Here is a 24,435-nt window from a genome sequence, read left to right as displayed (position 1 = left end):
TTGTATACAAAAGTTTTAATGCTGCTTGGACAACGATGATAAAGTTAGCAGATCAGAGATAAACATTATTTTCAAACCCCCAAAATACAGAGTGTGTTTCCTCGTACAAAAACATAGGAAGTGAATTCAGGCTGGGAGAAGTGTCAGTGAAAAGATTTAAGTCAGACAATTTTCAGACTTAAAACTCTCACTCAATAAAGCTTTACTTTTTTAATTTAGCACAATTCACTGAAAACACTAAAACTCTACCTCCTGACTATCATTCATCTGATACTGAGAAAAGAAAAGGAAACAAGCAGGTAGAACAAGCATATCAGGAAATGTTTTTATTAAAGATGACAAAATGTATTAATATAGTTTAACCGCCTTGTGCAGTTAATCCAGGCAGCGACAAAAGAGAAGTTTGCAAATAAATTAAGCTGCATAATTTCTAAAGTAAAACTACAAAACAGAAGCTGGTAAACAAATTCCTATCTTTTAGAAATGTAGCAGGCTTTCAACTTAATCTCAGTTAAGATTTTGAAATACATTCCTGAGCTCATATAGATTAAAGAAATTCCACTGTCTTTATTATACAAATTCCCATATGCTTAAAAATAGTCTCACTTAGAAAAGAAGCAGCATTCTAAAAGATGCTTCTTAATCTGCCATTTTCACACACATATTTTACAAATGCAGTGAACATTGTTCTTCAAGTAACCACAACATTGTACTTTCAAATGAAATCCTTCTCACAAATAATACATTAATTCACTTTTAGGTGAGACAACCTCCTTAAAATCAGTTTGCAAAATGCATCTTCTCCATACCCCTGCCACAACATTCCCTTCCCAGTTTGTGTCCCCAAAGCCCAACACCAAAAAGGCTTATATGTCTGAATGCAATTTCTGCATTTCTGAAGTCCTGGAAAAGGGAATACAAGTCTAATACAAAAAAAAAAAAAAAACAAACCAAAAAAAAACTCCAACAAAATCAAATGAACGAACAAACAAAAAAAAAAACACAAAAAAAAACCCCAACCAACCCACCCATCCTTCCATCCACTCCCCCAAACCTAAAGTAATGTTGAGTCCATAACAAAACACTAATTTACTGGGGAAAAAAACATCGTAGCACAACAACATTAATTAAAGCAATAGACAAGGAAGATACTGACAAGAATATTCAGTTAGTTATCACATAGCGCAAGCAAGGATGTCTTCCTTTTACAAGTCTCCTGGCTTTGAAGTCTTGTGTTCCTGGGAGAGAACTAAAAACATAGCTAGAATACACATTCACCAGGGCAGAGAGGAGAGGGAGAGGATTGCGGCAGTGATATAGTGCTAAAAATGAGGTTTCCTGAGAGCTAGGTATCTCACTGGAATTTAATAATTGCAAAGATATAAAAATGGCATCTAAGAAGGAGAATGGTGTGAGGATAATTACCAAATGCCCTAATTGTTGGGTTGTACATCACTATTTTCTCAGAAAAAAAAAAAACCATACTAAAAAGAATCAACGAATGAGGCACTAAAAAGCTGTCGGTCCAGCACCGCTTCTACCTGCTCAAATTTTTCCACCAAGGTCTTCATTAATTAATAGCATTAACTGGCTGTTAAGGGACCAGGAACAAAATGCTAACTCACACAACTGTGGGTCAGGAAAGACACAGGACAGGGAAACAATATGCCACCTCAACATTTCTGAGCTCAGCTACGTGAAATCTTGACCTTCTTATTTGCTTGCCTCAATTCTGACTGCACTGATATTTAGTTCTGCACAGGATTAGTCTGTGAAAGATAGAAAAAAAATACATCTTGAATAAAATGCTACTTCATGTGACATTCAAGCATTAAAGGAAAATATCCTGCCACATTCTCCTGGAGATTTCAGTTTCTGCATCTATTTCTCTTCCGACTTGTCAGTACTGTCATATAAATGAGTCAATAATGCAGTCAGTTACAATTAATGGGAACAGCTTAACAATATTTCAAATACTTAAACTCTTCTTGGTTTTTCAGGTGATGAGGAGCTTAAATGGTGATCAGGGTAAAGAAAGAAAAACTTTTTACTGCTCATGTCCCTAATACGCTTTAAATATACAGATGGTTTTTGTTCCTAAGAGCTGCTGTTTAATATCAGTGAAATGCTGCAATGTCAAATTACCTTTAAAGAGAACTGAAACATATTTGAGGAGCACTGTGAGTAGGGCTTTATTGCCTGCAGACAGACACTGAAAGGGTTACATGAATGCACCTGCAAGGGAAAACACATGAGAACAGAGACAAGCCACATTTTTCATCTTCCCACTATCATTCCTTATATTTATATGTAATAATTTACATACAGCCTTTCTTCTGCTGAATACAAACTGTTCATGGACTCTGACACCTTGATTATGGCAGCACCTGCTAGCTCATCTTCCATATACAGAAGAGTTTGTCAGTATCGCTAATATAAACTCTGTTTATTCAGTAGCTGACAAGTGGGCTGTAAAAATTTGCAGCTGGCAGTTATTTGTCAAAGGAGGACTCAATCTGGGAGGGATTCTCCTTTTTATTAGTAGCATTTTATTAAATTTGGTTTCATTCTCTCTGATTGGTTTCAAGCTCTAGGAGTGAGAAATGAACATTTACAGACAATTAGGTCCCAAGCCAGCAGAAATATTGCCTTGACGGCTGCTGGCCCATAGAAGTTCCACAGCTGCAGCGACTATTCCTTATGCTACAAACAGGAGAGGAAGGACGTGCCTCCCCTTCTCCAACAGCTGCTAACTTCAACATTAAGTATTCCCTTGTTGCTGCCTTCCTAGGAGCAGAGTGGCACGGCTCCAGCATCAGGAGCGAGCTAGGGAATGACACAGCAGCCTTCCTTTTCCCCCGTCATCAAAGGAATGTTTTCCTACGACTAAACATCAACGAGGGAAGAAGTTTAAGAGGCAACAATGCATATAAGCCTTCTACCACACCACAGACTGGGGAAACGAGGAGGAAAGGAAGACTCATCCTTCATTCCAAAACATAAGAAAATAAAAAGGACACAGATTCCTTTAAAAAGGAGGGCACAGATGGGGTAGGCTGAAATCCACCACCCGTTACTCAGCCTGAGGGCTGTTCCAGCTCCTGTAAGTTGAGGAATGCCATTCCAGTAACTGAGAGCCGAGTAGGTGGACAGCACATCACTGGTTCTCCTCTTGCTGTTCTTGCTTTGGAACAGCGTTGTCATTTCTCACAGGAAGACTTCTGGCTTCTCTGATGATGTTTCCTTCAGAGCTTCCTTAAACTGCATTTTCAGTATCTGGTGAAATAACTCCCTGCATTTTCATGAGATGAGCTGGGAGACGGAAGGAAACATTTTGTACAGTTGAGAAGATACAAAGGTTTGTAATGAGAGAACTGTATACATGCAGGGATGGTTTTCAGAAACTTCCTATGAGGGAATGGTGATTTTATTCTAAGGCTGTATTTACAGTCACTATATGTGAAGAGGCGTGGAATGCAGTCAGAGAAACAAGCAAAAGCTTACAGCCTTAAGATGCATCTCAATTTATAACTCCAAATTTTTCATCCTTAGAAGACACTTCTAACCATTAAAATACAGTCCAGCACTAGGACCATACACGTTACGGAAGCCTAGTGATAACATTATCAATCATTATCATTGGTCTCTTTGCTACACTAATGTAAATTACATCAATCTATGTAGAAACTTCAAATCATTACAAAAAAACAACATGATTAAACCTCATCACTCATCACTAATTCTTTCCTTTAGGTAATTTACGTTTTTGGTACACTGTAGCCAAAACTAACAGAAAAACACCTCTATTAGACAAATATTAACAGTTCAACATAAAAATCAACCCTATGGCACACTGTTTCACTGATCATATTCACAGCAGCCCAGACACTGCAAACAGATTACAGTGAGATGCTCTAGGGCCTGGATTTCATACCTCAAGCCAAACTGTTATCCAAATATACAGTTTTCAGCAGGATTGGATGGTTTCTTGTTTAGATTCCGGGAGCTCCTCGAAGCTGTTATTTGTGTGTGCAGTTGTAACACTGAGCCCTCCGTGCCTTCCAGGGTCCTCAGTGTGCACCACATCCACGGTGCTGCTATTTCGACCCCCTCTTTCATTTGGAATTTCACAATCGCTCTCTGAGGTTTCGTCATTGTCTTTCAGAGCCTCGGTTTCAGCTGTTTGTTCGTTCTCTGAGTTGGAGGGGTCTGTGGGGTCGGATGGGTCAGGGCTAGAAAGTGGGAACTCTCCCTCAGATGAACCATGAAGCTCTGCTCCAGTCACCGGGTTCTGCTCCCCTGCAGAAGCGCCTGCTCTTTTCCCTTCCAGTTCTGCAATTGCCTGCTCTGTCAGTTTAATTATCTGACTTCCAAGCTTGTTTATTTCTTCTTCCTTGGAAGGTAGCTGGGGTAATGAAGGATAAACATGCTTATTCTGTTTTCTGTTATTTAAGTTTGTTCCCTCTGGAGCCAGGGACTCACTTGCAACAGCACAAGTTTCATCACATTCTCCCTTCTGTTCTGCTGAAAGAGAAACGGAACAGCGAGATGCTCTAGTCAGTCACAGGTATTTATTACGTATCTGACCTGAAGGCCATCACCACCAGTGCCAGACCACAGAGATACTTACCCCAGTAAGGAATTTCTAAGAGTGATTCCCTATCCTATCCCAGACCCATTTCTTAGATGATAAGCAATCAACACTAAGTTTTTTGCTGGATTTGGCCCTGTTTTGGAGTCTGTCTTTCCCTAACACCGACAGCTGTAGGAGAGTCATAGTCAATACCATACCGTAGAACAGCAGGGTCAGGCAAACTTTTTCAAAGGAGTATTAACTCTAAGCAAGGCATTCAGCCACCATAATTTTTGGCAGAGCTAAACATTAATCCCCACATCACTACCACCTTCAAGGGTTAACACACGCTCTGTTTATTTGGAGCTTTTCATAGGCTTTCATCCAATAATGAAGTTTCGTTATTGGTCCTGCAACATTTCTGCTAACATAAAAGATTATTCTAATTCAGGTAGCAGCATAAAACAAAGCAGCAGTGGAAGAATTTTAAATATACCATTATACCAAAAAGCAAACACTGAACAAAGTGTCAGAATAGAGAAAACAGCAATGTGTAAACAAACAGCTTTGTGAAAGAGAAAGAATTTGTCCTCATCTCGGTTAAGGACAAAAAACCTCATTGAAAATAAGCTTGCAAAGTCAAAGAAGAAAAATTAGGAAATGCCAGAAGTATGGTTGCATTGACAGATTAACATGACTCTTGTCATGCAGATGCATTACTTTTTAGTATATGAGCATTTACTTTATTTCTCCTGCAGGAATCCTGCCTCACGCAATGCATGGGACAGCCTGGCTGCAGAGAGGGACCAGAGCTACACAATACAGAAGCCTACTGTCTCCATCAGACCCACCTCATCTATAATTTGGGAGCTGCCGAGTGAGACAAGGGTTAGCATGAAGGAAACAGACACTCTTACTACCATTAAGGAAGCCAGGAATGCTACTCTGAAGAGCTGGAATTTAAGCCTGTGGAAAAGGCAGGGATAAATTAATTTTCAAAAGGTGATCACCCACTGGATCCAATCCTCATTATCTGAGCACTCAGCTGGAAACCTAAGAGCTTGATTTGCACTACTGTTCTGTTCATGTCATGTATCTGAACACACATACTCCAAGTGCTCCAAAAAGAGTCAAAACTTATGTACCTCAAATTAGCACTTGAAATTAGCAGGGACGCTACCGTATTCTTTGCATGCCTCAGTTTCCTCCCTCTGCAGTGGGATAACACCATCCCATCACCCTGCTGCAGTTTTCTGAAGATAAATTGTTTCAAAGCACTACATCACCAGAGAAAAGTTCAAAGAAAAAAAGTACTTTTGTCTTCAGGGAATGCTTGAAATAGCACACAGGTAATACAGCAGGAACAATGCATTCAACAATGAAGAAGAAAAAAACCTGAATAGCTGTTCATTAGCAGCTGTGATGCTTAAGTACAATCTATCCCACGACACTATCCATCCTGTGCATTGGATAAAGTGAGATTTGGTGGCACAAGACAGTCTTTAATTTATAGGACTGTACTATGTCATTATGCATTTTCACACGGGAACTGCACACTGTATCCTACAGACTTCCACCATCCAGCTTAACTGAAATAAAGATAACAAGTATAGACTAAAACAGGCCTTAATGAGGCCAGGGTAAGCAGATAGATTAGATAAAAAAAGCCTGAAAAGCCCTCTGATTATCTGTGGATCTAGCTAGAGTAACATTTGATGTATAATAGAAAGTTCTGATACAGAATGCACGTTAGTGCAAAAGCTAAAAACATTTCCTGGGCCAAACAGACATGAAATATCAATGGCACTATTTAAAGGGCCACAGCTGACTGACATGACCTCAGGCCTAGTATTTAAAGATATGTAAGAATGTCATTGCTATTCTTCTTATCAACTGTTTTAACTCAACTGATCATTCAACTAATAGGAAAATAAAAGTGGTTTTGCTTTTATTTCTGGAATACTTTTAAACCAAGGGCATACTTACTTCGGAAACAAAGGCAGATGAACACACTTCTATGTTCTTCCCAGCTGCCAAGCTCCCCTAGATTTTGGAGGTGCACTGTATAGATGAAAAATTGCTGTACGCACCAAGCTCCTAAAACTCAACAGCAGAGGGTCATTCTCTATGCGGAGTGGCACAAAAGGTGACTCAGTGTATTGCTCCCGTTTAGCTGCTGAACGTGGAGGAGCTCTGTGACTCCAAGCACAGGGCCATGCTCTACAGCTGAAAACACGCCGCTTCCTTTCCGGGCTCCAAAGGGAAGATGGCAGCCCCAGCTGCCATTGCTCCACCGACTCCTATAAGCTATGGTGTGCCCTGCACAGCTGGCAGTATACACGTGCTCATCTATGCCAATGAAAAGTTGGCCCAGTTTATTCAAGCTGTCACAGAGGTGAGTTTTGTCTGAATACTCACTGCAGGTTATCAGGTACACTGGGCCACGTGCAAAGGGAAAAACCAAGCTGGTTTTGCAGCCGGAACAGTAATTTCTTAATCTACTCCAGTTTAATGACAGGATTTCTCTGATTGATCTTGGCTCTGTTACAGTTATGGGATGGGGAGGAGGAAAGAGAGTGATGACCTACCGGGAGCTGATTTTTCCCACGCCACAGGCCTAAATATTGTCTGCCTTCTCCTCCCCAAGGCTGTTTTCTTCTACTCTTCTCTTTCCCTGCCTACTTCTTTGTACCTGCCCTATATCCCTTTGTTTATCCAGTCCCTATGCTCATTCTGTCCATTTATAATCCACCTTTCAATCTTTATCACATCTTGCTTTCACTGTCAGCATTTCGATTCCTCACTCCTGTGCTCTGACCTCTGTTCAGCCAGATGCAGGTCACCCCTCACTCAGACTTCCTTTGACTCAATTACAGAAATACTAAATACTTGCATGTTAAAAAAAACAACAACAACAAAACAATCAAAAAAAAATTAAAAAAAAAAAACAACCATAAAACACACGGTCATCAGAATTGACCACAAAAAAGTGATCTGGCTGACATTAAAAAAATCAGCTGAAGTGGAAAACAGCATGGAAAGCTTCAGCCCAGAGCTAAGGTTTGGCAGTGTTACAAAGCAGCAGAAACAGGGTCTGATGAGATTTGACAGGCAGCTTTAATCAAAACTGTAATACCAACCTCACCTAGGACAAATATGTAAAGGAAAGAGCATAATGCCACCAAGTAAATACTTTCAGTAACTACAGATTTAATTAAAAATCAATGATTAAGCAGACAAAAAATGAATATTTATGAGATATTATTACTCACCGGAGAACTATTCACTATAGTGTCACTTCTTATTTTTAGCAAAAATATCAGCTGATCAAGATTATAAAAAAATTATCAGTCCGGCTGTCAAGTTTTATCAGATGATGACATGGATAATAAAGTCAAAATTAAGCCAAAATCTATTTAGTTTCAGGACTAACAAATAAATTGTTTATGATGCTTCATGGTTAGCTGAGTAAGATCTGGGCATACCAAAATGTTACGCCCATTAAAGAGCTTATCCAAATGCCGATAGGCAAGCATAATAATCCATCTCCCATCCATTATGAAAAACTAAGGGAAAAAAAAAAAATCAAGGTTATCAACAAAACGCTATCTTCTGCTACTGTCAAATAAAGTTAAGCTCGACTTTGGAGGGATATTATAGCTTGCTATTGGGGAAGGATTTTTAAGAAAACACATGCAAGACTATAAAAAAAGCAGTCAATTTCTTCAGGAAAACGAGTTGGGTATTTCAATTTACTGGGTGCAATCAGGAAGCCTTTCATCTAGGTATCAGCTATAATGCAGGGAAGTGCTAAGCCAGTTCCACAGGCTGCTTTCCTACTGTGCATTTTAACTGAGGGAAGAAGAGCAGGAGGCAGTTAACTGTAACATAGACGGCATGAATAACTTCTCATGGTATCAAGTTATATGCCAGGAAAATTCTTTGAGTTGTAAGACCTGATCTCTAGCCCTATGCAATCTATTCAACAGTCATTTTTCAGTCGTTTCTTTGCTGTTTGTACTGGGACCATCTATCCATTTTACTTGTGGATGATTTATTCAATCTCTGTGACCAGTGAAACTTTGCCTTCTGCTATCCCAGCATGAAAATTTATTACTTTTTATTTGGAAAGAAATGAGTGCTCAGCTCTCATCATGTTCCTTACGATCCAGGTACTCACCTTGTACATCAGTTTTCTGTGGCTTATCAGTAAACGCTAACAACGGTGACCTGGATCGCTGTAGAACAGGCAAGGCTGGGTCACTGAATGTTATGGTATCCTTTCCACCTGAAACAATCGAAGTGTTAGAACCATTAATTCACCAATTACATCCATTGTGCACTAATGATATTCAAACATACCCTACGATTTTTTTGCAATGTTATTGAAAAGCAGAGAACAGGAAAAGCATCTCAAATGATCCTTCTGCAGCATGGGAAAAAAATACTCTGTACTGGAGCTGGAATATGCAAGTCAAAACCAGAAAAGGCATATGTTTTCACCCACAGTACTGAGTAAAGGACAGATTTTGAAAGAAGACCAGCTGCTGTATGCAGCTAGTTGTATTAGCAATTAGCATTCAATTCAGAATATTAATAATCCGATCATACCAAAAGCTTTACAAAGAGTAATGGATCATTTGCATGCTACTACCAGCAAGTGTTCAGCACTGACTCTTTTCTCTCTATTACTCTGCCTCAATGATGAACCTGCTTGTATCACATATGTAGTTTCATGTTAGAGACACACACATATTATCCTGCAATGCTCCTATTAAAAGAAGTATTAAAAGCTTAGCATAACTAAGAACAGAGGGAGCGAAGAAGTATACGTTGCTGGGGAACAGGAGGGATTTTAATCTGAAAATTCCAAAACCACTTCAAAGCATTTTTGTTTTAAACCAAATGGAAAAGGGCAGTTTTCCAGCTCTTCTGTAGACAAGATAGTGCAAGAAACTCTTCAGCTGAGGACCCTGCTGTAGATGCCTACTCTTTACATATTTTAGCAACACAGAAAGCAACTCCTGTAGATGCTTTAGGAAATCCTCCACAATTCAGGATGCTCATGTTTTTAGTGACTGATGCTACCTTAAACCTAGAGGGGAAATGGCAGGAAATGTGCAAGTTCAGCTAAGCGCGGTGTTTGCGAGGCCTCCAGAACAACTGCCAACCCATAAGTAATGGCTGGGGAGGCAGCAAGCTACTGCTCTATTTATCTCCATAAGAACGGACATTTATGTAACCACCACTTCTCCCCTCTAAATCTGTTTGTACGTTTCACCTTAAGGCAACATCCTAAATCTAATCACCCATCTAAGACAAAGACTTTCAAAAGAGCATCGGGTCAGGAGATATCTGGAATAAATCCAGCTCTGAGAAAGTTCTGGTACCTACCAAGAAATAACGAAAGCCAAGCTCTTCACATGGAGTCGAACTGGACTGCTCCTATCCCTAACTACTTTTGAAAGCATTGGCTATAAATACCTTGATCTTGAAGGTATTAGTGATGTTTTGGTATCCTTACCACGTTGGGGTATATACTGCAGCAATATCAATGCAATTAATGCTTTTGAAACATGAATCTTGTCAAGCTTTGATTCCCCTATCAAGTATGCATCAGAACTCTGCCTTCACCATAGCAAGTAATAAAAAAATAATATTAGCTAACAGCAAAGTAGAGAATGTCCCCAACGTAAGGCAAAATTAATTAAAAAAATTTAAAAAAAAGGCAAAACAGATCCAATGACTATTTCAAAATCCAAAAGCCCCTAGACAAATGCACTTTCCTGTAACAGTGAAGGAATTTTGTGTTGAAGAACTAAATCATACAGGGAACAAGTGGTATGAAAACAACCACCACATATTCACACCCAGTCAAAAGTAACCACATACCCAAAAAGATACAGAAGATTCCAACAGAGGAAGTAAAATTCAAAAAGATGATGAATAAAAAAAAAAAAAAAAAATGGGTGGGAGAAGTTTAACAGGACAGTAGAAAGAAGAGAATCTTTTTCTTTTTCTTTTTTTTGAATAAAAAAAAAGTAAAGCCTGAGCTAAAGTCCCTGAAGATTGCAAGACAAGCTTCAAAATCAGAAACATCTTGACTTACAGCCAACATTTACACAGTAAACACATCTACTTTCACATTTTTTTCTCTAAAAACCAACTTGGTTACAGAAAATAAAGCTAAGCTTAGTATCCACACATCTAAGCAACAGATGTGGCCCACAGAGTCCGATGCATACTTATTTATTAGCAGTGACTCACATCCATTCATGAAAGAGGAACATGGGGGTATTGCTGCACTATAGTCTGTGAATCATGATCCAGAGTTGGATTACACACAGAGAATTTCAATTAGCTGCCATGTAAGCTCAGTTTCACAACCTATATAGCTTTCTGTTCCTCTATGCAATGAATTTTTCAAGGACTTTAGCGAAAAATATTCAGATCTCAGAATAACCAAACAAGTTAGTTTTCACTAGTAGTAAATCTTTGACTTTTTTTTTTCCCCCCAGGATTGGGTATCCTCTTATACCCACCACTGCAACCGACTACACCCACAGCAGCTGCCGAGCCCATTAATTCTACCTCGCCTCTGCTCCACGCTGATTACTGCAGAGCAAGAGGCAGCGCTGAAACTTTCTTATCACCCCAGATGGAAAAAGGCTGAGTCACGGTCAGCTCTTTTCTTAGGCTTTTTTTCAGTGGACATCTGGAATTTTCAGGAAATGATAGATTTTCAAAAATACAGAATTACTTATCTGAAAGTCTAGTGACATCAGATTGTGAGAGGAATATGGTGGTGTTTACTATGTACTATTACTGTGTACACTCAGCATACTAAGCATGCATATTTGAACCACAGTGTACCTAAGATAAAGCAAAGAATTAAATGCTGCTGTGAACATCACATTCTCTGCATTCTTCTTAAGGCAAGTAGGTTCATAAAAAGAAAATCAGAGCCAAATCTATGCCCAAGCTTGCTTTCTCTTCATCAATGAACCTCACAAGAAATTTGTTTAATTAAAGCTAATTTTCCAAACAGGAGAAGCTAACGTTTGTGGTAGGTGGAACTACTACAGAAAATGAATTATGCTACCAGTTTCACCATTTCAAAAATTAAATATGCATTTCCTCTTGATTTAGCCTCTCTGTAGTTCATTCATCAAAAAGTAGATGACAAATATGTTACCTAACAAAAAATTAGAAGTGGTCAAGCTCGCTCTTCAATAGGATAAAGTTTATTAACATCATCTATTAACACCATTTGGAAGATATTAATATCATGGTGACAGCGGATGTTATAAATGTTATAGGGACAATGATGCCTAAGTAGGAACATTAACTTCAGATTAAAAACCTGCAATTTATAATGTGCATGTATTTCAGTGCTAGGCTGAACATCAGCTTTCATCTGCGTATTTTTTCCAATGACAAAAAGTTCAACTCACATTCAAACAAATTTTTTTCCTGTCTGGATTTAAGACTGACTAGATGAGATACTCTCCATGTTCTGCCCCTCACCCGAGCCAACATTCAGCTGCAGCATCCACTGTGGTAGTTCCCACACTGTTTGGTACATGCTGCTGTTTTATGGAGCAGAGGCTTTCCATGCTCTGAAAATAAAATTGGTGACCCACCAGGTGTTGCAAGGCTCTTTCTGACCACCTTGGGACTAGAGTGCACTAGAAAGAAAAGTGCATTATTGATTTGAAAGGCAAGCAGCAAATCAACAACCTTTGGTGCTCAACAGAACTTGCAATCCAGTGTAAAATTCCTTTACAACTACTTAAGATCATCCTTTCTTACTATTTTCGTCAATTTAAAGGAGTTGCCTTGTAGAGTGGTCTCTATTTCTCTTGTGGTCATCTAACTCACTTGACTGAACATCCTAATCTGCCAGATACAAAAATGTTCAGATAACACTTCCGTTTATTTACATGCAGTGACAATATTTAACGTACTGCCAAAATCAGTTACTCAAAATATATGTTAAGCAGAACCTACTCCCAAATCCCACTGAGACATTGTAGCTCAGGCCTTCAGGCAGCAAAAGAAAGGAAGGAAAGAGACAGTTGTTATTGTATAAACATTAATTTGATGTCTTACCTACACAGACCAACAATGGCGCAAGAAGTTCCCACTGTTCCATTTTTTAAAATACATCTTGCAAAGAATAGAAATGCTGAATTTACTAGTGTATGAATTTAATGGAACACTATTCTTGGAAAAAAAAAAACCTACAGTACCTTAAACTGGTGAATTTATGATACACATTTGTCCCAAGGTACAAAACCACATTATCAGGGTCTTACACAAATATCTTTTGGAGAATGCGGGGAGGGACAAATGCACTAAGTTCGGTGACTAACTGAAGAGTAATCCATGGAAACAAGTTTGAGACCTTCAGTTCTGTAAAGCATCAAGATGAGAGCCAGTTCCAGAAAGGTGATTGAGAATGCCTACAACAGGCAAGCTAAAGTGGAAATACACCACATCAGGCCAAACAGTTGAACAGCATCCATTTGCCACAAGGCCTCTTCAGCTTTGTCAAATGTCCTCTTCTAGATGGAAAGGTTAGGTGGAAAAAACACAGAGCCAAAAAATCTAGAAGCCTAAACCCCACTTTCTCCCACCCCCAGTAGCACTGATAAGAAGCCATAAACAACAAAGCCTAATGATGCAAACACCAACAATGGAGTAGCATAATTTACAATGGTTAAGGAAGACACAATTAGGTGTAATGAGAAGAAAAGAAGCAAAAAGTAAATGTAAATTAAATATTGCACATTTTCCTAACAGCGAGGTCTATTAGGAAGCAGATTAATCTCCCATTACTTGAGTAATTCAAAACCAAATACAATACTTAAGATGCTACAGGGAATAAGCCTGTTCTAGAGAGATGGACTAGAAAATTTAAGTTCATTTACATTTCCAATTTCTGAGAGTTTATGGTTCTACAGAAAACCATTAAAAATACAGTCATAAAATCCATGGAAGCTACAAGAAGTACAAAATTAATAAATAAATTTTTTTTAAAAGCATAACGGCCAATATCCTGTGTATAATTTTGTTTTATACTGTTTAAATAAAATATTTCCCTTTTTTTTGCCTGCAGACTGTGAAGACAATTTGTTTATTTCCAGTATTTAAAACTTTTTTTTTTTTCAGTATACACATTTGACTTACAAGTTTAAAGAGTCTAGTGATTTTAGGTTTCAACTTAACATTTATTAGAGGTCTAATTTTGCAAATGTGCTGAACAGCGCATTTGCAAAATAACTGTCATTAAAAAAATTATAGCCAAGCTTTTCTTAAATGCAAATATACCCTTGAAAAATAAACAATGCAAGCTGTTCTCTTGAATTTTTACTAACCTGGAAGACTCCACAAGCCAGCAATTTCCAAAGTTCTTAATTTCTTTTCTAGTTCTGCCACTCGATTACCTAGAATTCTTTGGAAAAAGAACACAAAAACAAAAGCCAGGGATTGTCAGCTGAGATAAGATTCCTTGTTATGTTAAGGTAAACAAAGCCCAATTGCTTACAGGACTACAGTTGGATTTTTAACTTGTTACTTAACTAGAGCAGTAAACCTGTATCCAGTCATCAATCTGTCTCTTTTTACTAATGCAATCACCCCCAAAGTTAAAAGAAAATGAAATATAGTTGTCTAATCTATCCCATGGTTTGTTTTTAGGTTTTTTGGTGGTGGTGGTGTTGTGTTTGGGTTTTTTTGTTGTTTTTTTTTTAAGTCTATGATGTACTGGATATTCTGTCCTTACCCTCCAGTAAAGACAAAGAATAGCAACTCACAATATTTCTATTTCCTTGCCTGCAAATATCTCTTCCTGGTTACTTTCACTTTTTCTACAGCTAAAACCAGAAGGTAAAAGCTACACAGATAATATGTGGAAAACTAAAGACGACATCTAGATTGATGTTCTAAGACACAATTTTAGCCTAGTCCTTTAATCACAGGGGTTTCTCCATCGCTAAGATTGCTTAAAATGGCAAGGAATATCTTTTCCACTGCATCTTTTCTTTTAGTGCTGAACTCTGTTTTCTACTTTACTAAAAAGCTTCAAGCTCTTTAGTGCCTTTATCACCCACTCGTAGTTTTCACTGCATTTCTTGGGTCATCTCTTCTTTTGTATCTGATTCCTACACAAATACTATGTGCAGTTAGCTCTCCTGCAGGATTTAACTTTTAGTCTTAATTCTCTCCCCACATCAAATGAAAGATTTCTATCTTGCAAAGAAAGCTCTTTTTTTCCAGTGAATTTTTGAAAGTGTTTCTCTCACAGGCACAGCAAGTCTCCTAGAGTCAGAAGTCTTCAGATAAATCCCAAACAGTACTCAATAGAGTGAGAAACCTAGGCGAGGCAGCAATTCTAAACATGACAGGAGAGATAATGGACAGCAAGTTTTACTCATCAAATTACAGCAACAGGGTAAATCAGTTAAATTTGAACTGAATGCTGAGAAGCAGCATATCACCACACAGCAAGGCAATAGCATCTTCCCATGCTCAACAGAACTGTGTAATCCTGCACTGCATGCTCTCCAGTGAGGGTTTTATACTGCAGACAGTTGAGCATACTGGGAATGCCATTACTGACAAGATGGCAGAATCTGGAAGGGATGTGAAGAACAGCAAAACCAACAAATATCAAAGGGCCTAAGAAAAATTCATTAACAACGTCCAAGTATTTCTGAAGTCTCTACTGTAAGGGCTTGCAATGACACAATAAAAGCCTGTAAGTATTTTAAAGATTACAAAAATATCAAGATGAGAGAGAGAATGTAAAAGAGAAAGAGAAAGCCTACATAATAAATAACAAAGAAAGCACTGAGAGGTACAGAGGTGTATATCAACTAAAAAGCAAACAGTCCATCACATTTACAAGCAGAGTAGAGAAGACATTTGGGAGCAGTTATGTTTATTTCCCCATTGAAACTCAGTAATCAAATAGGTTACCAGGGTTATGATGGATCGATTACTGTCTTCTCCAATTACAACCAAAATTGTTCAAGTCTAGATTTTGCTTTCAGACTGCTTCAGTCTTGAATGAGAGACTCTGCCTTAATAACTCTATTTTCATATCCCAGTGTGTGGCCCAACATCCAGCAACTGCACTCTGCAGCAGAAAGCAACAGTTGATGAAGAAAGGCACAGAGCAACTTTTAGGAAGCGGTACCCTACGCACAGGGAGCCCACTCCCACGTTCTTAAGGCCCCACTAAAGGTCAGCTGGAGGACGTGGAGTTCCCCTGGCTTAGAGCAGGAGGGAACAGACAGAGGTGATGCAAGACTTCCTCTGCGTCTTGTTAGCTCAGCCAGGGAGCCAACAAAACAACGTTGATTTAGCTAATGGTTGTCACCACAAACGAGTCACCAGTTTAGCACTTATACCAGGAAAAGAAAACCCCCATATTATTTTCAGAAGTAGTTCACCAGTAGTTCCATGGCAGAAAAGAAGGGAAAGATACTGCCCTCCCTTTTGGCTAGTCGTAACACAGAAGGAAACTTGATCCTCTTCATCAGGTTCAGTTATTGCTACTGCTCTTGTTATTGAGACAACAATAGCAAAGTCACTTTTCTCTTGCTTCTCTTAAATTTTATAATTAATTTATCAGCTGTACCACGCTATCTCTAAAGATTTTGGAGCAAATATACCCTGATAATTCCTGTTGGATCCTCAGAAGAGGCCCTGAGATATTTTTTAACCTTTGTTTCAGGTTCTCACATAAAAGGATCATTCTGCAGCTCTGAACAATGGTTGTCAAAAAGAGAGGACAATACTTAACCCTGTTCCTTTCATTCCAGAAGACAGCAAAATACATTCAATGATGAGCATGATTCTAGTTTGCTTCAAACCACATTATCTGAAGACAGGTATGAGAAGAATGAACCCTACAAAGCTGCAAGTTCTTATAGAAACAGTTTTTGAAAAATACATGTCTAAGCAATCCCGAACACAGTAGGGTTTATCCCATTCCTTCCTTTCCCCTGTGACCTCCAGACAATTTGCCACCTCCGTATGAACTGTGGGAAGACTGAGCTGTGGTGGCCTGGAACAGTACGTATTTTTAAAGGGGCTGCATGGGTTGGTAGTGTCAAATTCTCTAATTTTTTTTTTTCATCTCTAGCCACAGCAGACCAGATCCTTTGACTAAAACAGAAGGATCATGTTATGGACAAAGGTGCTGATAGCTGTTTCTGTTGCCCTCTGGTTATGTGTCTAATGCAAGAAGGGAGCTAGTCTAAACCTCCCTCCAGGATAAGGTTTTACAGAAATCTGTTGTCCACATAATAACAGCAACACTCCCACCGGAATTTAGAAGCTTCCTTCTGGCTCTCCCATGCTCCCCACATACACGGCTACAATCTGAAGGGAGCTGTGCTGATTTACAGCACCTGAGCTCCATTCACCTCTACTTTAACTTAGATCTTGCTTCAGAAGACATATACCCTCATAGAGATACAATCACCCAAATGTCTGTAAGTAGGGTCAGTCATGGTCACGTATCTAGTTCTATGCATCACATGGAAACGTTCACTCAGTTACAGACTGACACAATCCTTTTTGTAATTTTGGCCATGACTGAGCTTGACCAAGTTAGAAATGTTAAAATTAGTGCAACATGTCCATGCAGCAGAGCAGCTTCTACATTGGTCTGGCTTGCATGGGTGCTGGCAATTTCAGGAACAAATTGCACTACAAAGAACATCTAATAAATGGTTTATTGCTGGCAGAAGAAAAAAAGATTTTTATCAACTTGCTAGGCAGAGTTAAGACTGTTTATTTTTGCATTTGTGTAACTATTTAATCTTGCAACACATTACTGAACACATTACTGCATATGGAATTCGTTTACAACTGCCTTTTCAAATTAAGCTAATGTGCTTGTGAGGAAAAACACAGGACGTTACTTAAACTTAGCAGTAGTAGCTACCAATCAGTTGGGGAAAATGACCTGTTTTCTTCCCAAACAATTTTATTTTTTTTTTTAATCGGGGCTAAAAAAATAAAGGCTGGATTTAGTCTACTTGTTCTTAGGCACATACTCCCACACTTCCTTTTATCATGCCACATATTTAGAAAAGCGGCAATAATAATAGTGTGTCTGTTCCAAGAGCAAGTGGCAACAGATGTTTATAACAACAGTATAACGGCAGAAAGTCAACTTCAACAGCACATCCAAATTCTAAGCTACGTAAAAAAAGCCACTGTCTTGTTATTGCTTCAGTTAATCAGAAAGCAAATCTACCATTCTACTACTGTAAACTTATATAGTTGTATCTCAATCTGCAAGCAACAAAAGAGGTTTTGACTTTAGAGTAGGTTAACCATTTGGAAGAAAACAATTTCATATGGTCTGATTTATTGTGAGACTTCTATTATCAGGAAGTCTCATTTACCGATAATAGAATCACTAATTTGTCAATCAAATATCGAAACCAAATTTCTTCCCTGAATGAAACAACCACCCCAAAATTCTTTACCCAATAAATCTCACTTTCTTCACACAACAATCTCCAAGAGTAACCGTGTCCTCCAAATATGCTCTTTGTGCAGGAAAACCCAAGCAAACAGGACAGAAGAGTAAAGGAATAAGACTTCTACTTTCTGATTTATGTAAAACCTTTTGTCATTACAATTCTCTCTGGCCTTACATCCTTCTCATCTAATGCATATTCTACTGTAGCAGTTTGTGGACCTGCCTGTTTTACTTGTGCACTGACCTCACTCTCACCTCTAACCTTCTCTGACACGTGGGCAGTTTATTCACCATTTTCAGAGGTCAGCAGTCTTTATTTGTAACTTATTACATAGCACATAAGTGTCCCCAATAACCAGCTAATGCCCCTCAATAAAGAATGTTCTTCCCTGATATCCTACCTGCATTTCCCTTTCTCACTTCAACTCTTCTGTGTTTTAAGTGTTTCTACTTGAATTAGTTCCCACTCCTGCTAGCTCCTTAAAAGCTTGTTTAATCTAACTAAAGCCAAAAGAGACAAAAAGAATGAGTGTACTACATAGGAGTGTTGCCAAGGATCTTGACTTAACTTGCCCAGGATTTATCTTTATTTTTTTTCCCCTGAAACATCCTGAACTTCAGCTCTGAGCACACTCCTGACAATGGGAGAGATGCAGACTGCCACCTTCCTCTAAGACCCGATCTCCTATTGGGCATAGAATACTAGTTTGTGCATGCATCCAATCTCTATGTATGGCCAGTTGGGCATGCAGATAAAAGAACTGTATCTCCTTATGGAGGCTTATCTCAAGAAAACCCATAATCAACAGTTGAAAGCAGATAGTGGTATCAGAAAGCGAAGCCAGCATTGCAATGATACCGCTGAGAGATGCAAGAGACTGCATGTGCTCAGAGAGAGATACAAAATTAAGAATGAAGTTTGCTACAGTTACAGGCATGTATGCAAACTAGAACACTACGTAATGATACAGTATCAGTATGTAAAAGGCAAAGACTGGTTAAACCTGGAATAACAAAAGTTGCTCCCTGGATGTTTGCCTTCTGATGTTACATTAGCAGTAAGAAGGCACTAGGCAGGTGTTAGCTCCTCATTAGCACAGCTCAGTGCAAGAACTCCTCTTGCATTACATGACACACAGACATGAATTGACAGAGCTGCCATCCTTTAGATCTGGACTACATTTTCACCTCTTTAGTCTCCCTTTAGCTGATTAGGCATTTGCTTTCTCAAGAGTATTAAAAGTGGCTATAAACTGCTCCTCCACTTCTGTTGCCACATCTCTAAGAATTATGCAACGGAGTCTGCCTAGTATCAGAGTTATCAATTTTCAAAATGAATCATCTATTGTAGTGCAATACTGTTTACTTCAGTAATACTCCCTCCTTTCATGAAAGACGTCTGCCTGCTTCTGGCATCTGGTCCTGATGTGCTTTTGAGAAGCCTGAATAACCTCTGATTACCAGTAGTGACTCAATGTTTAAAAAAAAAAAAAAAAAAAAAAAAAAAATGGAGAGGGAAAAAAAGCCTGAGCGCAGAATCAAGGAACACTTCCTAGCTCTGATTTTCATACACTGTATAAGGGCAATAATATCAGCATGTCAGAAAATGTGTCAAAAATGATTATATTCTGCCATGATAGGAGCTGTGGAAGACACAAAGAATTCTACTGATGAGTAGAACAGCTAAGAGTAAACAAATTCTCCTTGAAAGTTCAGTTCAGGGGTTTTTTTTTAAAAAATTGTATAGTAGCAATCCAACTGTGTTTATCTCCTACAACTTTTAGCAAAGTAACTATAGGAGCAACAGCTATCATTCGTATGGAACGTAGGCAGCTAGCCTGTGACAAATGGTATCAGATCATTTCCTAGGTGCAGCATTTACTATTCCCACAAGTGTTCATTAGCAGTTTCCTACGTTAACAATCAATTAACATTTATCATCTTCTCCAGTTCAAGCGTGTCCTTCCTCCCAGCATCTTTTCTTTAGCCCTCCCTGCAGACTACCTGCTAGAAGTCCCCTCCTGTGTTGTTATGGTTTGACTTAAACCTGAGCAGCAAACCAATCTTTGCCTAGCAGAGGCAGACAGGTCTCTGTCAACCCCAGACTTTACTTTGAAAACATCTTTTTTCTCTAAACACATACTTGATCTTAAAAACTAAGGAAAATACCAGTTAGCAATGACAATGAATTTTCTGTGAAAATGGATCTTCTTTCCTATTTCCCTGAACCCTCCCCAAAACTATGACTTTTCCATAGCTTGATAAATTCTATTTTACTTAGAAGTCATGCTACTTACTTGTTGGTTTGTCTTTGGTGTTGTATGACCATGTTTTTTTCATGGATAGTTTCCAGCAATGCAGTGGCCAGTGATTTGAGATCTGAAATGGACTGTGGTGTGGCTGGTAGGCTACATCCATGATCCTCCGACAACAACTCTTGGACTATAATGTTAAAAACACACATGAGTTTTGTCTTCTCATGCAGAGATGACACAAACATTTACTTAGCATTAAAGAACCATTCCCATTACTTCAACGTATACATATTTTTTCTTTCAATTAACAAGCAAAGCCAAGAGACCAGAAATATAATCTCTAGCTGGGATAATGATTGTGGCTTTCTAATCTGATCATTATTCCACAGCAATTGCCAGAACAAGTACAGGCAGACACATCTTACATTAACTTAATTCTGCTTTTGGAAGATTATTTTTGTTCAGAAGGAAATAAACTCATTCTTCTACAGGCCTACAGGTGGGTAAAAATTAGTCATTTCTCTCCCACTTATATTAAAACATAAGCCCACAAGGAAGCTTTCATATTACTTTTTAGAATTATTATATCCTTCGGGTTATTTAAGACTGATGTGAAAATACAGTCACTCATGAACTCTTCCTCTGCAGCTTAGAGCCTGCAGCTCTCAACCACATCAGGAAGTTCATTATCATCATTAACTCTGGTAACTAGAATCTGGCTCTGCTTCTTTATATCTATCTATATACATACATGTATGCATGTAAGTACATGGAGTAGAGAACAGAAAGTTAAAACCAGAAAAGTAACTTTCAGCCTACCATGACAAATACTACTGATCTCATGTATGTGTGGGAATATACCAACACCTAAACAACAGGGTGCCAGGCATACTGGTTGGCTCAAAGAATTTTCTCTTCCCTTTTCTTTCCTAACCTTGCTATTTTCTTTGAAGGGGGAAAAAGAGATTACTCCATTTTGCTACCCATGAAGAAACATGGGACAAAAGGATTTCTTGCAAAACATCTGAATGTAAAAGCTTCCAAGATCAATAACAAAAACCTGATTTAGGGCCCCTCTCCTACCACCCAGTCTATTTTTCACTGGAATACAAATTGTGATTGCCATTGTTAGCAGAGTAAAGAGATGAATAACGAAGTGATTTGTCAGGGTCAAAGTTGCAGAGGGGTTTAGAGATTTAAAAAAAAAAATGTTGATAAAATTGATGGGGGAGAGAACGAATGGCAAAAGGAGCAGCAGTACTCAAGAGGCAAATTTTATATTGTCAAGTCAACTGAGAAAAGGACAAAAATTAGCACATAATAATAAACAGAAAATGAAGAAAGATTTTGGCTTGGTTGGTGAGGAAAAGGTTACTGAAATTAAGAGGTAAGATGGAAGGAATTAAATGAGATATGCAACACCATGATGCATTTATGTAATACCTTGTTTTGCAGACAGGACTCCAGTCAGAGCACTGCTACTGGACCTACTATGAGTCTTTGAATTTTTTCGTCTCTCTAGTGCATTCTAAGGAAACAACAAATACCTTATTTAGAAAAACAGTAGCCAACAAATCCTTTCATTAGGAATAAAGAATCTGGAAGTTTGGATTTTGGTCTCAGAACAACTCTGTGGAGCCTGACACTTACACCCATAGTAACCTGGGGGAGTGTGATGCTCCTAGAGTATTATTCTCCAGCCAAAAGTCTTCAAAATGTTACAAAGACTCATTCTGTCTCACTGCAATCACTATATTGTAGTCTCTCCCACCCACTTCCCCCAATGCATTTTTAAGATTTGCCTATTTTTCAGTAATCTGTTGAGTGCCAGTGAAGATACTGCAGTATCCTGCAGAGAATATCAGGTGGGAACAAAATCAGACTTTTCCCAGCATTTCTTCAGATTGAGCTTTGTGTTGAAGCCTAACTCCTCTATCAGGGCTTCTAGAAGCCCTTTAATTTCAAATACTTTCAGAAATCATCTGCAGAAGGATCCTGCTACAGAAGTCCAGCTCTTCCGAAACAATTACAGTTCTGTGAAACCCACCAGACCACCAAGATGCTCAGTTCTCACCAACAAACTGACTCATACTCCGAGAGACCCAAGTCATAAGTGTGAACAGACACCAAAATGAACTTGGTACTTTGAGAAGCTTTGCTCATGCACAAAAAGCAATTAGTGCTGTGAGTGCTTCATAGTGGCCTAAATGGTTAAGAAGTCCTATTTACAGTCCTAAAACAATCCTTCCCATGCCCTGAGAAGCAGCCCTCCCCTCCCACACCCCAAAATCACTTGCAGAATAAAAGAGTGCTTGACTCTGGGAAGAGCAAGAATATTTTGCCCTTGGGATTCAGTCCTGAAGATTTCACGCAAAACAGCATATATCTTAACCCAGGAATGGAAGAACAATGAAGACTTAGCAATCATTAAGACACATGAAGAAACAGTGCAGCCATTAGGCAACAGGGAGACAAGACCTGCTTGTGACAGCAACACGCTTTCAGTCATTCACCACACTGTGCTGGACCTACTACTCTTCACCTACCAGCAGGCTGGAAGGCTGATCACCCCACCCCAAGCTGGAGGAGGGTTCCCCCACAGGAGTTAAAAAAGGGTATTTAATTCATTTTTCAGCATAGTCTTAAAGAGTATCACTTTGTCCTACATCAGCTAAGAAGCCTACAAGGAAGACTGAGAATGTAATATGTATACAAATTAATATTGTCAGAATGTTAATGGTGGATTTTCCTTTGAAGATGCAATTTTGTTCTTTAAATGTGTGTGAACATGAGAATGAACAATAACCTCCATGAACAACGAAGCACAGTTTAGATGATGCACTGAGAGGATCTTACCTTATATTTAGTAATATTAGACTTAAGAATGTTGACTTCCTCTTGAAGTTGTTTTAATCTCTCTTGAAGATACCTGAAAAATAAATGTAATCCTTTACTTCATGTTACCTTCAAGTACTGCCTCTAGCGCTCCTCTTCACTATTTGGCATGTTCTGTCTTTGAACTACTGAGAGTTCTTTTCCCTCTGCAGTTCTGTGAGGGATAAAATAACAAAATTTTACTGCTCTTGACCCCATAAAACTTTAAGTAGGGAAACAAATTGCATCAGAAAAGGAGGCTGCCCTTCTGTTAGATTTGTCAAGCATTCTGTGCAACCATTTTGTATCAGTCCTCAGGTTTTTGGGGAGTGAAGCTAAAAGGATATATTTATGTCTAGAGGAAATAGTCAAGAAGCATTAACTCGTGTCCTCTGTACTTGGAGGTTTGTGAGATGGACACATGAAGATTTGTGTATATGTCAACACAAGACTCAACTATGCAGAAATTTTGCATTGTAGTATCCATCACTTACATGGCACTTCTCATTAGCTATCACAAAGTAGAAAATTTAGCAGTATAGTTGAAAAATAGTATACAGTTAACTGAAACAGTACAGTTCTTCCTAATAGAATTTATGTACTTGGATTAGACAGTTATTTCCACATAGGAAAATATCTTTTTCATGTATAAAGGGTTTACAAAACATCCTCTTTCATGTAGTGCAACTGCAGCTGTATTAGGGTTTGTGACAATTTAACTGTTTTAGAGGAAAAAATCATACCACTGTCAGTGGAGCAGGGAGCTTAAATTGATACAGAACTCTGTAGGCCACGCAAAACTGAAAAAAAACCAAGCCTGGAGTTGCTGAGAGGAAGGAAAATGTAATACCAAAGGCATTACTACCTGAAGCATAAGTGTCTCTGTAATTGTTGACATTAAGGGAGGTACCTACTATGGCTATGTCAGTGACTCCTCTCTGTTGTCCTTAGCAGAGACCATAAAACATATTCTTTTCCCAAGAAAGTGGCAAGAATATTTACATGGGTGATTTCACCAGCAACTTTTGTTGGCAAATCACGCCATGTTGACAACCTCTCCCTGTGGTGAGAATTATGTCTGAAACTGTTAACTCATGGTACTCTAAGTCCCTGTTTCCAATCCAAGATTAGCCCATTACAGCTCACAATGAGTTTCTGAAGACACTGATTTTTAATATTGTTGTTTTTGATGCCAGAGTGATGGAAATAAAAAAGGTCTGCACTTC

General features: G+C 38.6%; 1 protein-coding gene across 6 annotated transcripts in view; it reads right to left on the bottom strand.

The window, feature by feature from the left end:
• Positions 1-300: 300 nt before the first annotated feature.
• Positions 301-24,435, bottom strand: part of CCDC149 (coiled-coil domain containing 149) — a 52,627-nt gene continuing 28,492 nt past the window's right edge. For 3 of the 6 annotated variants that reach the window (XM_042808173.1, XM_042808170.1, XM_042808175.1), the window contains exons 7-13: positions 23,192-23,264; positions 21,779-21,863; positions 20,378-20,522; positions 13,954-14,030; positions 12,584-12,616; positions 8,754-8,861; positions 301-4,524 (exon numbers count right to left, since the gene is read on the bottom strand). In XM_042808173.1, the coding sequence (XP_042664107.1) occupies positions 3,968-4,524; positions 8,754-8,861; positions 12,584-12,616; positions 13,954-14,030; positions 20,378-20,522; positions 21,779-21,863; positions 23,192-23,264 (1,078 nt within the window). In that variant the 3' untranslated portion in view covers positions 301-3,967. The remainder of the gene's footprint in view (positions 4,525-8,753; positions 8,862-12,583; positions 12,617-13,953; positions 14,031-20,377; positions 20,523-21,778; positions 21,864-23,191; positions 23,265-24,435) is intronic. The other 3 variants (XM_042808171.1, XM_042808172.1, XM_042808174.1) reach the window with 3 other exon arrangements.

This window comes from Tyto alba, unplaced genomic scaffold (assembly GCF_018691265.1).
Source record: "Tyto alba isolate M040663 unplaced genomic scaffold, T.alba_DEE_v4.0 Super-Scaffold_6, whole genome shotgun sequence".
In the NCBI taxonomy this organism is placed as follows: Eukaryota; Metazoa; Chordata; class Aves; order Strigiformes; family Tytonidae; genus Tyto; species Tyto alba.
This window is presented reverse-complemented; position numbering and strand designations above follow the sequence as displayed.